At 32.0% G+C, this 15057-nt stretch overlaps 1 protein-coding gene and 1 long non-coding RNA gene across 2 annotated transcripts; both read left to right on the top strand.

Annotated features, from left to right (window-relative positions):
- The first annotated feature begins 245 nt into the window (after positions 1-245).
- On the top strand, positions 246-7658 carry LOC111712586 (uncharacterized). Its single transcript, XM_023487239.1, has 6 exons — positions 246-340; positions 2798-2838; positions 3102-3224; positions 5205-5318; positions 6009-6117; positions 7315-7658. Exons 1-6 carry the CDS (start codon positions 277-279, stop codon positions 7428-7430), a joined length of 567 nt encoding a protein of 188 aa, XP_023343007.1. The 5' UTR covers positions 246-276; the 3' UTR covers positions 7431-7658.
- Positions 7659-11669: 4011 nt separating this feature from the next.
- LOC111712585 (uncharacterized) lies at positions 11670-13510 on the top strand. The gene is made up of 2 exons (XR_002767496.1): positions 11670-11807; positions 13384-13510. It is a non-coding gene; the product is annotated as an uncharacterized LOC111712585 (long non-coding RNA).
- Positions 13511-15057: the final 1547 nt, after the last annotated feature.

Here is a 15057-nt window from a genome sequence, read left to right as displayed (position 1 = left end):
GTCCTTAGTATAGTCTTTATGTCTTTTTCAACTTACGGTCTAGTTAATATATATTTACAAACATGTCAATATCTTAACATCTTTTTAACCCTGTTCTGCATGTACCCCCTCCGACCTTTTTTACATCAGGGTTAAATGTCTTAATCTTAACCCCATTTCCGCTTCAAAAAAAGAAAATATCTGGTTTTGTTGATTATTTGTAAAATATAGTCTAACCTATAATAAATATAAAATTATAATTTCAGATAAACTTAAAGAGAGAGAACTCATTGAGCAATGGTGACACCGGGTACTTCTTTTCTCTTCATACTTATAATCATTCACAAAACATATACATTAGGTAGGTTGCAATCATAATCATTCACAAAACATATACATTAGGTAGGTTGCAATTATAATCATTCACAAAACATATACATTAGGTAGGTTGCAATTATAATCATTCACAAAACATATACATTAGGTAGGTTGAAATTATAATCATTCACAAAACATATACATTAGGTAGGTTGCAATTTCTTAAACTCTCAATAAAGGGATAGTTAACTTTTAGGTTAATATGTTGCCGTGCCACAAACTCTAAATTTTTAAACCCTTTATCCATAGAGAATAGAGTATATATTAGAGAGGTATTTAAAGAAACTCTCGGTATGAATTTTTTCAGTCCCTTTCAGCCTGAAAGGGAGTTCACAGTGTACAAATCATGTAAATGTTCACAAATTATATGCCGTAGAGTACATTAATACAGTATGTTCCCTACACTTTTCATTTCAATGTCGAATTTTTTAAAGCTGTTAAATAAACTTTATAATGAATTAGGTGAATAAAAATATCATTTGATGTATAGTTATTTATAACGGAAAATCATCGTTTGTATTGTGAAATGATCATTGGTCAATTATGAAACCAGCCTATTTCATAATTTGATTTTCTTTTATAACAACAATTTTAGATTTTCTATAAAATGATATTCCAGGGCCCAAAATGTTATATAGCATATATATGTGAAGTACACCTTCAGTATGGAAACAGTACAACAAAATGGCCGTTTTACACTTTTTTCTAGTAAATTCCCCTCTAATATATATTCTATTCTCTATGCCTTTATCTTTGCCAAGTTATAGGGATTAAAACTGCATCACCTGTTAATTGTCTTACGTTTACTAAAATATTAAAATACAACCAATCATGGAGGAGGATAGGACTAAACCAGTTTTCGAATTTTATGAATTTGAGCCGCGTCTCAAATCCACCAAAAATCGGTTTCAATTGAGCGCCAGCTTAAATCTTGAAAAATTGAAAACAATTTTCTATTAAACCAACCATATTTGAGCCGCGTCTGAAATTTGAGCCGCTACTCAAATTCTTTAAATTCGGCCTTAGTACAAAGAAACAGAGTTTTTATCACAAACTTAAATGTAAAAGTGTAATTGTTGCTTTAACAATTGCACTTTGTTGCTCTTGGGGAAGTTATAGGTTTGTAATTTTGGTCAAAAGGCGGTAAAAATCGTGATTATCTTCTGAGACATTTTTGAGCGGGTTGAAGGCTCCTTATTGTTCCAAAATAAAATAAGAGTATTTTTATATATAATAATCTCTTTCAATAAAAAAAAATAAAACACTTTTTCAATTAATTTTTGCTCCTTTTGGACATTTTTATAGAAAAAAGATAAAGACATTCAAACGCCCTAAAGACATTTTCATTTCGAATTTAAATTAACCTCTCCGGAGACAGGGGAACCAACTCAGGGGAACCAACTCAGGGGAACCAACTCAGCCCGTTTTGAGTGGATTTATTGTAAATCTTTTCTGGTCATTCTGTTTAAAAACTTTGCCGTTTGTTATTCTGAGTTTGCAATTTTGTAAAATATCCATATTTTGCAACTTTCTAATTATAAATTCTATAAAGATTTGTGCTGACCATGAATGGATAAAATATTAACTTTCTTAATTAAATATTTCTTTTTACACATTTTTCAGAAATATTTTTTTAAATTTTTAATTATATTTGAATTATTTATTTATTCAATATATTTCAATTTTTCTCTTTGATATTTTGACAATAAAATAGAATCGTCAGAAACAATTGTTTAAAATATAAAGTCTGAATTAAAAATAAATTAAAGATTGCAAGGAAAGAAATCAAGTATGGCATTATTGAAATACTTTTAATTAGAAAATTCAGCAGAAACGTTTTATACGCTGGGATCCATATAACTGTGGAATAGGAAGACGACATTTATTAATGTTTTATGTATTTAATGTTTAATTTTAATTTTATGAGAAAACTTTAGTGTTAACGGAACCAAATTGAGGGAGAGCAGAAAATTGGTCAAGAGTTTAAATATTCGACATATGAGTGATGAGATAATAATAAATTTAACTTATTCTAATCGATTCAAATTAGCTCGTTCCGCCTGAACGGGATTTAAAGTGATTCTCCATACTTAGAAAATTCATAAATGTGGGTTCTCAGTCATAGCGGATTAAGCATATAGACTAACGGGGATATCATCCTAATTCTCACTCAGATTAAGGTTTCAAATCAGGGTCTCTTTGTGATTCGAACAAGCCATTCTTTACATGGTGTCAAAATTATAACGAGTAGAGTCCTATTTAGGTCATATATATTGTTAAACAACTTGACCTCATTTCTTAGAATTTCATTACGATATAACAATGCAGTTTCCCCAGCGCGCAGCATTGAAACCGAATTTATCATTTACTATTTAACATTAAATCTAATACACTATTCATAAAATTAAATTGAATGAAATTTTATTATTAATTTTTTTAGACGGAGAAGAAATGCGTCTACGGCACTGGAATGGATTTGAGGAAAAGCAATAAAGAAATTGTCAGTTTCATTTATGTTTTCGTTGATTAATAGGTTTTATATATTCTAATTTGACTTTGATTTTTTTTTATATTCTATTCTTTTGAATAATAAATATAGCAATAAGTGTTAAAAAAGTAATAAGACAATTATTAAATTTAAGAATTTTTTAATTTGTGGAGGCTAGACGTCTCTGCGAAGTAAAGCAACGAAGTTTGGGTTTTCATAAAAGTGTGCTGTTTATATTTATTGCTTGAAATTTAAGAACCTTTTGGAGAAGGGAACTGGGAACGTGTTCCTGACACCTAACAACACCTTAGTGGTCGGGAACACAGGAAACACCGTCACACTCCCCTGCAACGTCAACATGGAGAACAGATACGGGGTGGTCAGTAATTACTATTGTTTTTGTTTTAATATGTTTATGTTTATTTATTTTTAAACAATTTATCAAACCATATCTAGCTTAAAGAGGTTCATGGACAAAATTTAAAGAGAGATTTGAGAATGTTACCCTTTCAACCTCTAACTGAATATAATTGAGAAAAAAATCGTATTTTTATATACATAAAAATGGTTAAATTATCACGATTTCCTCAAATATTTCTAAAAGCAAAAATCACAATTGACATCAATATATATATATACATATATATGTGCGTATATTAAGACCTATTACAACTTAAGATGATTTTAAATACGGTGTTAGGCGATAATATCAATATAATGAATACGACTTTTTAAAAAAGTTTTTATTATTAACAAGCTTTTTTCGAATTGCAAGTTCACAAGTGATCAAAGAGTAGCTTTTTTAATTGGCAGCTTCTCTTTGTTTCCATTTTTCGTGGATTCGTGCTGTTTAAAAGCTTTATTAAAATCAAAATTGAAATCGAAAGTCGTCTTCATCGTATTGATATAATCGTTTACCACCGTAGTTTCATGTAAAATTTGAATTCAGTATTTTATGCACGAATTTAGGTCTTAAAGGGACTGTAAAGGAAAAATGAAAGGGGTATAGGCTCAAAACTAATCACTTTAGCTCTTGATTGCGACCCAAGAAAGTAATATCTGTTCCTGTCTCAAGAAATTTATTTAAGACTGTGTCAATTGTAGTCAATTTTGTATAGAATTAGTAGGTTTAAACAGATCATATTCAGCAAATACCCAAATCTGAATTTTTAATAGATATAATTGATCATATTATTTATAAGTTTGATTACGTCACAAGAACTTCCACTAATGAGCGTGCAGTATACAGACAGACAGCCTGCACCCCCTTTTATTACTCCTGTACAGTCCCTTTAATGCGCAACCCCTCTTGACAGATTGGCTCAAATTTTGGTTGGGGAACTCTAAAGAACAACGCAAATATGTTCTTATACAGTTAAACTAAAATAAAGAATACATCGGAAGAATTTATCAAATGTCGCCTTGTACATTTTTAATGGGTTTTGCCGCTGAGAATTTTATAACTAGAAGCATAGTATCCCTAAATTTCAGTAATTGTACTGAATGTACTAAAGCTGTCGTATATTTTCTCAAGCTGTCATTCTACAGAGGAAGCTACTCGAAGCTTAACAAAGTGCAGATACATGTAGGTTACAATCATAGAGAAAATAATATACATTAGAGGGGAATTTACTAGAAAAAAGTGTAAAACGGCTAATTTGTTGTACTGTTTCCATACTGCAGGTATACTTCACATATTTATGCCATATAACCTTTTGGGCCCTGGAACATCATTTTATAGAAAATCTAAAATTTTGCCTGAATGACTACTTTTTCCTGTAACAAACTAAATCATTGTTTTGACCCACTTTCAGATTTTAATAACTTTTAGCTTTTTGGAAAGCCTATGGCATAAGAAAACGGATTGCACAAATTTTGCAAAGACATCTTTGCATATTATAGTTTTCTTAATTACACACCAGGTTATTTGAAATTTTCCAAATTTATTTACTTATTTGAAATGGCATGGTCAAGTGCTTTTCAAAAATGTATATTTTATCCTTGGACATTTTTTTTGCCAACATTTTTACTATATAACGGGATTTTGCAAATGAAAATTCAAGTTTTGCAAATTTGCAATTTTTTTTGCAGATACTAAAGTAGAGCATTAGAGCTTTCAAATGATGTATCATTTGTCATATTTGGACTTCAAAAATGGGATTTAGAGGGGGGTCAAATTGACCCCCCCCCCCCAGCGTATCCTGGATTTTAAGTATACCCAAGCACTGATAGGGTTAAAGTCCTAGGTTGAGTGGATTGATATTTTTTTTAGGTTTCCAGTCAAAGCTAAGTTCCCAAGCTGGTTATTTACATCAAATAATAAAGAAAAGAAAATTTACTTGCATTGAATATTGTTCAGATAACCTGGGCTCGGCTTGGGAATGAAGTTGACCCGTACACTGTGCTGACAGCTGGAGATGTTGATATAACAACAGATACTAGAGTATCATTGGAACAACATGACCGGAAAGATGTAAGTTATTAACATAGATGTTAAAAAATAATTTCTTAAATATAATTGAGAAGCTAAAGCTTCTCCCTGCAGTTGTGCCGCATGGTTACGAGCATTATTATTCACAAATGAATTTCTAAGATATTAAGTATGGTTTTACCCCCCCTTCCCCCTCCTCCCACCCTCCCTGCAGGAAAAGTATCTAGAAAGGTGGAGCTCCAAGCAAATATTCTATTAGGTTGATAGAAAATGAATATGCTGAGGAATTTAATAAAACATCGAAGAAGAATAAGAAAAGAATCCTTTCTTTACAACGAGCTGAGAACATAGGCTTATACAGGGGTACAGGAGTACAGGTGTACAGGAGTACAGGAGTACAGGAGTACAGGAGTACAGGAGTACAGGAGTACAGGGGTACAGGAGTACAGGAGTACAGGAGTACAGGAGTACAGGAGTACAGGAGTACAGGAGTACAGGACTACAGGAGTTCAGGAGAGCAAGAGTACAGGGGTACAAAGGGATAATATCGGCATTTAAAAGCATAAAACTGTGCAGTGCATAACCAGTGTAAACAAGGTAGCCTTTCTATTGATTGTCTAAAACTGTCTAAACTAGACGAACAACGAACAACGAGCTAAAGAAAACCATACCACTCATATAGAAAATACTAAACATTTTTGCAAATAAATTCACTATTGCAAATATTTTTAGGAATGGAATCTTATCATTAGATCTTTAAAGAAACAAGATGAAGGACTATATGAGTGCCAAGCAACAACATATCCTCCACAGTACATAGTTGTACGGTTAGAAGTACAAGGTATATCCTCTACAGTACATAGTTGTACGGTTAGACATACAATGTATATCCTCCACAGTGCATAGTTGTACGGTTAGAAGTACAAGGTATATACTCTACAGTACATAGTTGTACGGTTAGAAGTACAATGTATATAATCTACAGTACATAATTGTACGGTTAGAAATACAAGGTATATCCTCCACAGTACATAGTTGTTCGGTTAGAAGTACAAGGTATATCCTCTACAGTGCATAGTAGTAGGGTTAGAAGTACAGGGTTTATACTCTACAGTACAAAGTTGTATGGTTATAAGTACAAGGTATATACTCTACAGTACATAGTTTTTCGGTTAGAAGTACAAGGTATATACTGTACAGTACATAGTTGTACGGTTAGAAGTACAAGGTATATACTCTACAGTACATAGTTGTACGGTTAGAAGTACAAGGTGTATACTCTACAGCACATAGTTGTACGGTTAGAGGTACCAGGTATATACTCTACAGTACATAGTTGTACGGTTAGAAGTACAAGGTATATACAGTACATAGTTGTTCGGTTAGAAGTACTAGGTATATCCTCCCCAGTAAATAGTTGTACGGTTAGAAGTACAAGGTATATACTGTACATAGTTGTTCGGTTAGAAGTACTAGGTATATCCTCCCCAGTAAATAGTTGTACGGTTACAAGTTCAAGGTGTATATTCAAAAGTACATTATTGTACGGTTAGAAGTACAAGGTACGCTGTACAGCCAAAAAAAATAGTTAAATGGTGTACAGTTCACATAAGAAAGGTGTACATTAAAAAGTACAGAGTCGAAGGATGTGAACTTCACAGAGCCCAAAACTTAAGACAGGGTATCGTTCTGAAAACTAGTTCTAAAACCCGTGTTTCACGAATGGGGTTAGGCAGTTTTAAGAATATTAATATTTTTGTTATGAAATATTATTTTATTCAGTTTGTTTATATTCTCAATTTTTTTTGATTCTCTTAAATCAAAATCTACACAAATGTTAAGACCTCAAGAAGGAAACTCGGGAGTTTTGTTCAACGATACTCTTTTAAATTTCGGGCTCAGTGCAAATATAAAAGATGTACACTATAAGTATACGGTCCACAGTACATATATTGTTTGAAGAGTTTACAAAGTAGAAATGGTGTAAATTCTCTACAGCATCCATGCATGGTTTGAAAACAGTTATATATTTATTTAGAAGCATATGCTGAGATTCTAGGAGCTGAGGAGAAGGTATTTAAGACGGAATCTCGAATGAAACTAGTTTGTCAACTCAGGAACTCCACCTCAACTCCTGATTTTATATTCTGGTAAGCTCTTCATTTTATCTTATTGTCAATAAAGGGATTGTTCATGTGCATATATTAGAATTAGGAACATATCCCTTAAATCTACAGCTTAAACATGTTCCTAGGAAATATTTTGACCAACTATATGTGCCGATGGCGAAGATGTCGGGTAAATAATTTTGGAGTTTATATGTTCGACATCGGTTAGTCGGAGACTAAATGTATGCAGGGAAGGGCCAGAATATTCCAATAGATACTTTCTGTTAAAATATTCCTAATGGTTTTGTTATTAAACACAGTTTTATTTTATAAATATTTTCTGCGCAGTGCATTCCGCAATATTTAGAGATGGGCATCTGCAATATTTAGAGATGGACATCCGCAATATTTAGAGATGGTGGCATCCGCAATATTTAGAGATGGGCATCCGCAATATTTAGAGATGGGCATCCGCAATATTTAGAGATGGGCATCTGCAATATTTAGAGATGGGCATCCGCAATATTCAGAGATAGACATCCGCAATATTTAGAGATGGGCATCCGCAATATTTATAGATGGGCATCCCCAATATTTAGAGATGGGCATCCACAATATTCAGAGATGGGCATCCGTATTATTTAGAGATGGGCATCCGCAATATTTAGAGACGGGCATCTGCAATATTTAGAGATGGGCATCCGCAATATTCAGAGATGGTCTTCCGCAATATTTATAGATGGGCATCCACAATATTTAGAGATGGGCATCCGCCCGCAATATTAAGAGATGGGTATCCGCAATATTCAGAGAAGGCATCCGCAATATTTAGAGATGTGCATCCTCAATATTTAGAGATGGGCATCTGCAATATTTAGAGATGGGCATCCGTATTATTTAGAGATGGGCATCCGCAATATTTAGAGATGGGCATCTGCAATATTTACAGATGGGCATCCGTATTATTTAGAGATGGGCATCCGCAATATTTAGAGATGGGCATCCACAATATTCAGAGATGGGCATCCGCAATATTTAGAGATAGGCATCCGCAATATTCAGAGATATACATCCGCAATATTTAGAGATGGGCATCCGCAATATTCAGAGATGGACATCCGCAATATTTAGAGATGGGCATCCGCAATATTTATAGATGGGTATCCGTATTATTTAGAGAAATTATATCAGAGAGTTTATTTGAATGTATATGAGAAAGTATATCAGAATGCATATAAGAAAGTATATCAGAGGGTATGTCAGCAAGCATATCAGAAATTTTATTAGAAAAAAAATATTAGAAAGTATATTAGAAAGTATAATAGAAAATATATTAAAAAGTTTATTAGAAAGTATATCGGAAATTTTTCAGAAAGTAAATTAGAAACTCTATTAACAGTTCGGCTTGCTGCCTACTAGACTGCTCTCTGCATTTTGTATATGTTGGTGCTGTGAAAGGCTTTACGCATTGAAAGGAGGGAAGGCCAAGTATCTACGGCCAGGGTACTAAGTCAAGAAATAGGAATCTACAAGAATAAGGAAGAAAAATAAAAATAAATAAATCTAAGAAAAAGCCAATATATCTAATGATATTCTGGCCTTACACCCACTCAAATTAGCGATCGGAGCCATTTCTGGAAGGGTCCTGTTCCGCAGCTGATTAAAAGACACACTTGCTTAGCGGGTTATTTTTTCTTTAAAAAATCTGTCCACGTGGGAATACACGTTAGCAGTGAGGACTATCGTACATCACATACCTGTAACCCTAACAACCCCATCCTCATCCTCCTACCTCCTAAAATCCAACCTTATCATAGTAGAACTCAGAAACTGCTTTACTGTGGAATCTTTATCAAAACTTTCTGAGAGAGATCATCATTGGTATCATGGGTATTCCTTTCCTGGGGGATACACCTAAATCACTTTGAACCTGCCCGAATGTAGTTAAGGCTAAGAGGTCTTTTAAATTTCTTTCGCAATTACTGCAGACACTGAGACATGTCACTCAATGCAGCTGATAAAGAGAAGTTTTCATTATATCAATGTCAGCAATAAGCCTGCATAGATGGCAAATTTCAAGTTTATTGACAATACAGAGATTTAACGCAGCAAAACAGGACAGTCAGAAAACAAGAAGATAGGAAAACAGGACAGTCAGGAAACAAGAAGATAGGAAAACAGGGCAGTCAGAAAACAAGAAGATAGGAAAACAGGACAGCCAGAAAACAAGAAGATAGGAAAACAGGACAGTCAGGAAACAAGAAGATAGGAAAACAGGACAGTCAGAAAACAAGAAAATAGGAAAACAGGACAGCCAGAAACCAGGAAGATAGGAAAACAGGACAGTCAGAAAACAAGAAGATAGGAAAACAGGACAGCCAAAAACAAGAAGATAGGAAAACAGGACAGTCAGAAAATAAGAAGATAGGAAAACAGGACAGCCAGAAAACAAGAAGATAGGAAAACAGGGCAGCCAGAAATTATATTAGAAAGTATATCAGAAATTATATTAGAAAGTATATTAGAAAGTATATTAGAAAGTATATTAGAAAGTTTATTAGAAAGTATATTAGAAAGTATATTAGAAAGTATATTAGAAAGTTTATTAGAAAATAATAAAGTTTCTGCGAAGTATTCGCGTTCCATGATACAAGATCTAAAGTATATCTGTTGAAAGATCATTATGTTTTATATATATATATATATATCTGAGTCCAGTTTTTGTAAGAAAAGTATATAAAGATGTTGGCTTAAGGCAGTCCATTGGTAAAAGACCTGATGTTTATTGTATAGAAAATGACAAGAGAAGATAGGAAGAAGTGAAAACATGAAAGCGAAGCTTTCAAGTTTATATTTATTTATCATAAACTCAACCTTCTAGCAGATCAAAGCTACCCAGAGCAGTGCCAAGGAGCTTTAACTGTGCATACTATGATTGTTTATTCTGTGTTTTGATATACACTTCTAAAAGTGTTTTTGTTCTTGTTTTCTAAAATATTGAGTTTTCCTATCATTTTGTTATGCCTTCACAAAAACTATTCGATCTTCCTATCATTATGAACTATTTATAAAAGTTATATCAGATTCGGATTTGATCAGTGTATTTAGACATTCTTTCAACGTTTCTTGAGGTTATCTAAGATTTTTTTGAAATTTTATCAATGTGTCATGAAATCCTATCAATTTTTTGTGAAATTCTATTAATGCTTTATGAAATTCTATCAATGTTTCATGAAACTCTATCAATCTTTCATGAAACTCTAACAATGTTTCATAAAATTCTATCAATGTTTCATGAAATTCTATCAATGTTTCATGAAATTCTATCAAGGTTTCATGAAATTCTATCAAGGTTTCATGAAATTCTATCAAGGTTTCATGAAATTCTATCAATGTTTCATCCACAACAGAACCCTTTAAACCTGATCAATAATGTGGAAGATAACGTCAGTTTTTAAAAACCTCGATATCTAGTTCATTCATACTTGAATATTATAAGCTTTGAAGGATACTGTTGAAAATCAGACATGGCATTCTATCATTGAATTGAATAAATGGATTTTTTGATGATCTAAAAAAACTTTATATAGTGGTAATAATTGAAAATAAAAACATCCTTCTTAGCGACACTTATGCAGTAAAATGAGGAACAAAGACGACTTTTATTTATTCTGCTTCTCGTTCTCAGTGGAACATTAGGAGTTCAATCTTACATAAACATTTGAAAAAAGTGGTTTAATTNATCTGTATCTGTATCTGTATCTGTATCTGTATCTGTATCTGTATCTGTATCTGTATCTGTATCTGTATCTGTATCTGTATCTGTATCTGTATCTGTATCTGTATCTGTATCTGTATCTGTATCTGTATCTGTATCTGTATCTGTATCTGTATCTGTATCTGTATCTGTATCTGTATCTGTATCTGTATCTGTATCTGTATCTGTATCTGTATCTGTATCTGTATCTGTATCTGTATCTGTATCTGTATCTGTATCTGTATCTGTATCTGTATCTGTATCTGTATCTGTATCTGTATCTGTATCTGTATCTGTATCTGTATCTGTATCTGTATCTGTATCTGTATCTGTATCTGTATCTGTATCTGTATCTGTATCTGTATCTGTATCTGTATCTGTATCTGTATCTGTATCTGTATCTGTATCTGTATCTGTATCTGTATCTGTATCTGTATCTGTATCTGTATCTGTATTTGTATTTGTATCTGAATCTAAATCTGTATCTGTATTTTTATCTGTATCTGTATCTGTATCTGTATTCAGGACAGCAATGGATCTACTCTAACTATCAGTTCTGTATCTGTATCACAATCTGGAAACTATACTTGTAAACCAAGTAATATGAAACCTGACTCTGTGGTTGTAACTATCCTGGCAGAGAGCAAATCTGCTAATGCACTTCAGGTAAATAATTATAGAGAGGTCAATATTAAGATTAATATCAAGATTAAGTTCAAGATTAAGGTCAAGATTAAGGTCAATATTGAGGTCAAGATTAAGGTTAAGATTAAGGTCAAGGCTATGGTCAAGTTCAAGGTCAAGATTAAGGTCAAGAACAAGTTCAAGATTAAGGGTCAAGATTAAGTTGAAGACTATGGTCAAAATTAAGGTCAAGATTAAGTTCAATATTAAGGTCAAGATTAAGGTCAAGAACAAGTTCAAGATTAAGGTCAAGAACAAGTTCAAGATTAATGTCAAGAACAAGTACAAGATTAAGGTCATGAACAAGTTCAAGTTCAAGGTCAAGATTAAGGTCAAGATTTTAAGGTCAAGATTAAGGTCAAGATTAAGGTCCAGATTAAGGTCAATATTAAGGTCAATATTAAGGTCAAGATTAAAGTTAAGATTAAGGGTTAAGATTAAGGTCAAGATTCAGGTCAAGAACAAGTTCAAGATTAAGGTCAAGTACAAGTTCAAGATTTAGGTCAAGATTAAAGTGAAGACTATGGTCAAAATTAAGGTCAAGAATAAGTTCAATATTATGGTCAAGATTAAGATTAAAATTAAGGTCAAGAACAAGTTCAATATTAAGGTCAAAATTAAGGTCAAGATTAAGGTCAAGATTAAGGTCAAGATTAAGGTCAAGATTAAGGTCAAGATTAAGGTCTTAAGATTAAGGTCAAAACAATGGTAAAGATTAAGGTCAGGATTAAGGTCAAGATTAAGGTCAAGACCATTGTCAAGATTAGGGTCAAGATTAAGGTCAAGATTTAGGTCAAGACTATGGTCAAAATTAAGGTCAAGAATAAGTTCAATATTGGGGTGAAGATTAAGGTCAAGGCTTTGGTCAAGATTAAGGTCAAGATTAAGTTCAATATTGAGGTCAAGATTAAGGTCAAGGCTATGGTCAAGATTAAGGTCTAGATTAAGTTTAAGATTAGGATCAAGAACAAGTTCAAGATTAAGTCAAGACTAGGCACAAGATATTAAGGTCAAAATTGATAATTGTGTTTTGAATCTATCATTACTATTTTCATTTTCACGTATCTAATTTTAATATGATTGTGAATAGAAATGTATGTAAACAATTTTCAACAGACATAAAAGATACTGTTTACCGTTTAAGAACGGTCATGGTCTCTACGCTACAGATTTTACCACTGACGCTCAGTGACGCCTATAACAGCATCGACTACAGAACAGAAAAATCGTAAAGAAAGAATATGAAAACTGTATTTTTACAATTGTACCCTTTCCGTATAAATCCAAAGCGGGTTTCAAAAATTCGAAAGTTAATGTTTATTATCTGTGACTTCTAGAAAGCAAATATTGCTTCCATATAAAACAGTTTTCTAACAAAGATTTAAACAATTGCCATCGTTTTTATAGAGTAATGACATCAGTGAAAGTGGAGTGTCATCTGAAATTATGCCTACACAGTCCCTTTAAATAAGGTCTTTTCGCCCAAATACAGCGTCACAAACTCACCATAAGTAATCCTTTTGCTTTATTTTAAACAACTCAATGAAATTTATTTTAGGATAAAACTTCTGCAGTACCTGGCACCCAAAAGTACGGTGTACAATGTACAATTTTCTTGGTGCACCTATTATTAATGTATAAACTAGTCTAAAATTCTTCAAGTTGAAATAAATATTTAATTGTTACATATAAAACATTTACTTAAATTCTTTTTGTAACATTAATGAATATAATTTTTAGAAATATATTTTATCTTTTGTTTTAGAAAAGTTGTAGAAAAGCACTCAATTCTTGTTGTGGCATTGTGCCACTAATTAAGGGAATTTGTCTTGAAAAGAATAGAAAAACAAATAAATAAAGAAATTGTAAAAGAACTTGAAATAAGATTGTATACATATTATTTATCTCTTATGCACTGTAAACTAAATTGAAACGACATTACTGCAACTAGGAGTTTGTGACCTAGCAGCTCCTTTAGTTTGGATTTTAACACAATTTTAGAAAAAGTACAATTATCCGGTTTATTACCAGACATTCACGAGATTTTTCTCTCAATAGTTTTTCAATGAGAAAAATTGTATTTAAAATCATGTAGGATTTCAATCTTACATGTGATTTACTTTAGTTTGACATGTATATATATCTACGAACTACGTACTTATATATCTGTATAATAAAACAAGACATTCGTATATAAAAATGTTGTATAGTGTATAGTGTTGTATAGTGGGCCAAACGGCTGGACCGATTGGGCTGAAATTATTTTTGGACACTCATTGGTGTTAAAGGTTAAAAAATAGAATTTTTTTTAATATTAAAAAAAAAAATTCGCCGGTCCCTCCAGCTAGTATTTATATATTTAGGTATGTACGTATTAAAAAGCAAGTATCAGAAGTATTGTAATAAGCCTCAAGATATAATTTTCTAATCCCTATATCTTTGCATGCTGACGGTGTAACGAATATTTTTTATAAAATATGATCGAGTTTGTCGGATTGCTGCTCCTTTTCTACGCCACTCAAATCTATAGAAAATAGGAAAACGTCAAATCTATAGAAATTTATAGAAAAACGTCAAATTTATAGAAATTTATAGAAAAACGTCAAATCTATAGAAAATAAGAAAACGTCAAATCTGTAGAAATTTATAGGTAAAAGTCAAATCTATAGAAATTTACAGGAAAACGTCAAATTTATAGAAATTTATTAGGAAAACGTCAAATCTATAGAAATTTATAGGAAAACGTATTCATAGGAAAACGTCAAATTTCAAACTTTGTGACCTCAAATCTCATCTAGTTGTTTTGCAGTTACATCAAATCCAAAGAAGAGTGATTATATACACATATATAATCACAAAGTCATACCATTAATTTCGTATAAATTTAACCTTTTATTAATGTTTACATTGGAATAATCTCTATAAGCATGGCCGGGAATTAGACAAAAGTGTTTTATTTTAAAGAAATGATTTCTCCAACATTATATTTTTTTTAATTCTAATCTAATATCTCTTGATAAAAAGAACTTGTAAAAAGTTGAAATGGTGACCATAGTAATGGTATGGAAGAAGGCAAAGAATAGTGACCAAATACAAAAACTTTTACTCATTCTAAAAAGATATGTATATATATCTATATAATTATATACCAGATACATATTTATACTAGATATATAATAGTATATACATCTAATATTTAAATTTTTTCTGTTTAAATATAATGAAGAATTTT

This window comes from Eurytemora carolleeae, unplaced genomic scaffold (assembly GCF_000591075.1).
Source record: "Eurytemora carolleeae unplaced genomic scaffold, Eaff_2.0 scaffold1126, whole genome shotgun sequence".
Lineage (NCBI taxonomy): Eukaryota > Metazoa > Arthropoda > Copepoda > Calanoida > Temoridae > Eurytemora > Eurytemora carolleeae.
This window is presented reverse-complemented; position numbering and strand designations above follow the sequence as displayed.

Excerpts from the sequence above, each read along its gene's own strand:
- LOC111712586 (XM_023487239.1), top strand. The coding sequence starts at position 277 with ATGGTGACACCGGGTACTTCTTTTCTCTTCATACTTATAATCATTCAC. Across the intron at positions 341-2,797 it reads TCACAAAACATATACATTAG|ACGGAGAAGAAATGCGTCTA; the intron begins GTAGGTTGCAAT and ends TAATTTTTTTAG. Across the intron at positions 2,839-3,101 it reads GGCACTGGAATGGATTTGAG|AACCTTTTGGAGAAGGGAAC; the intron begins GAAAAGCAATAA and ends TTGAAATTTAAG.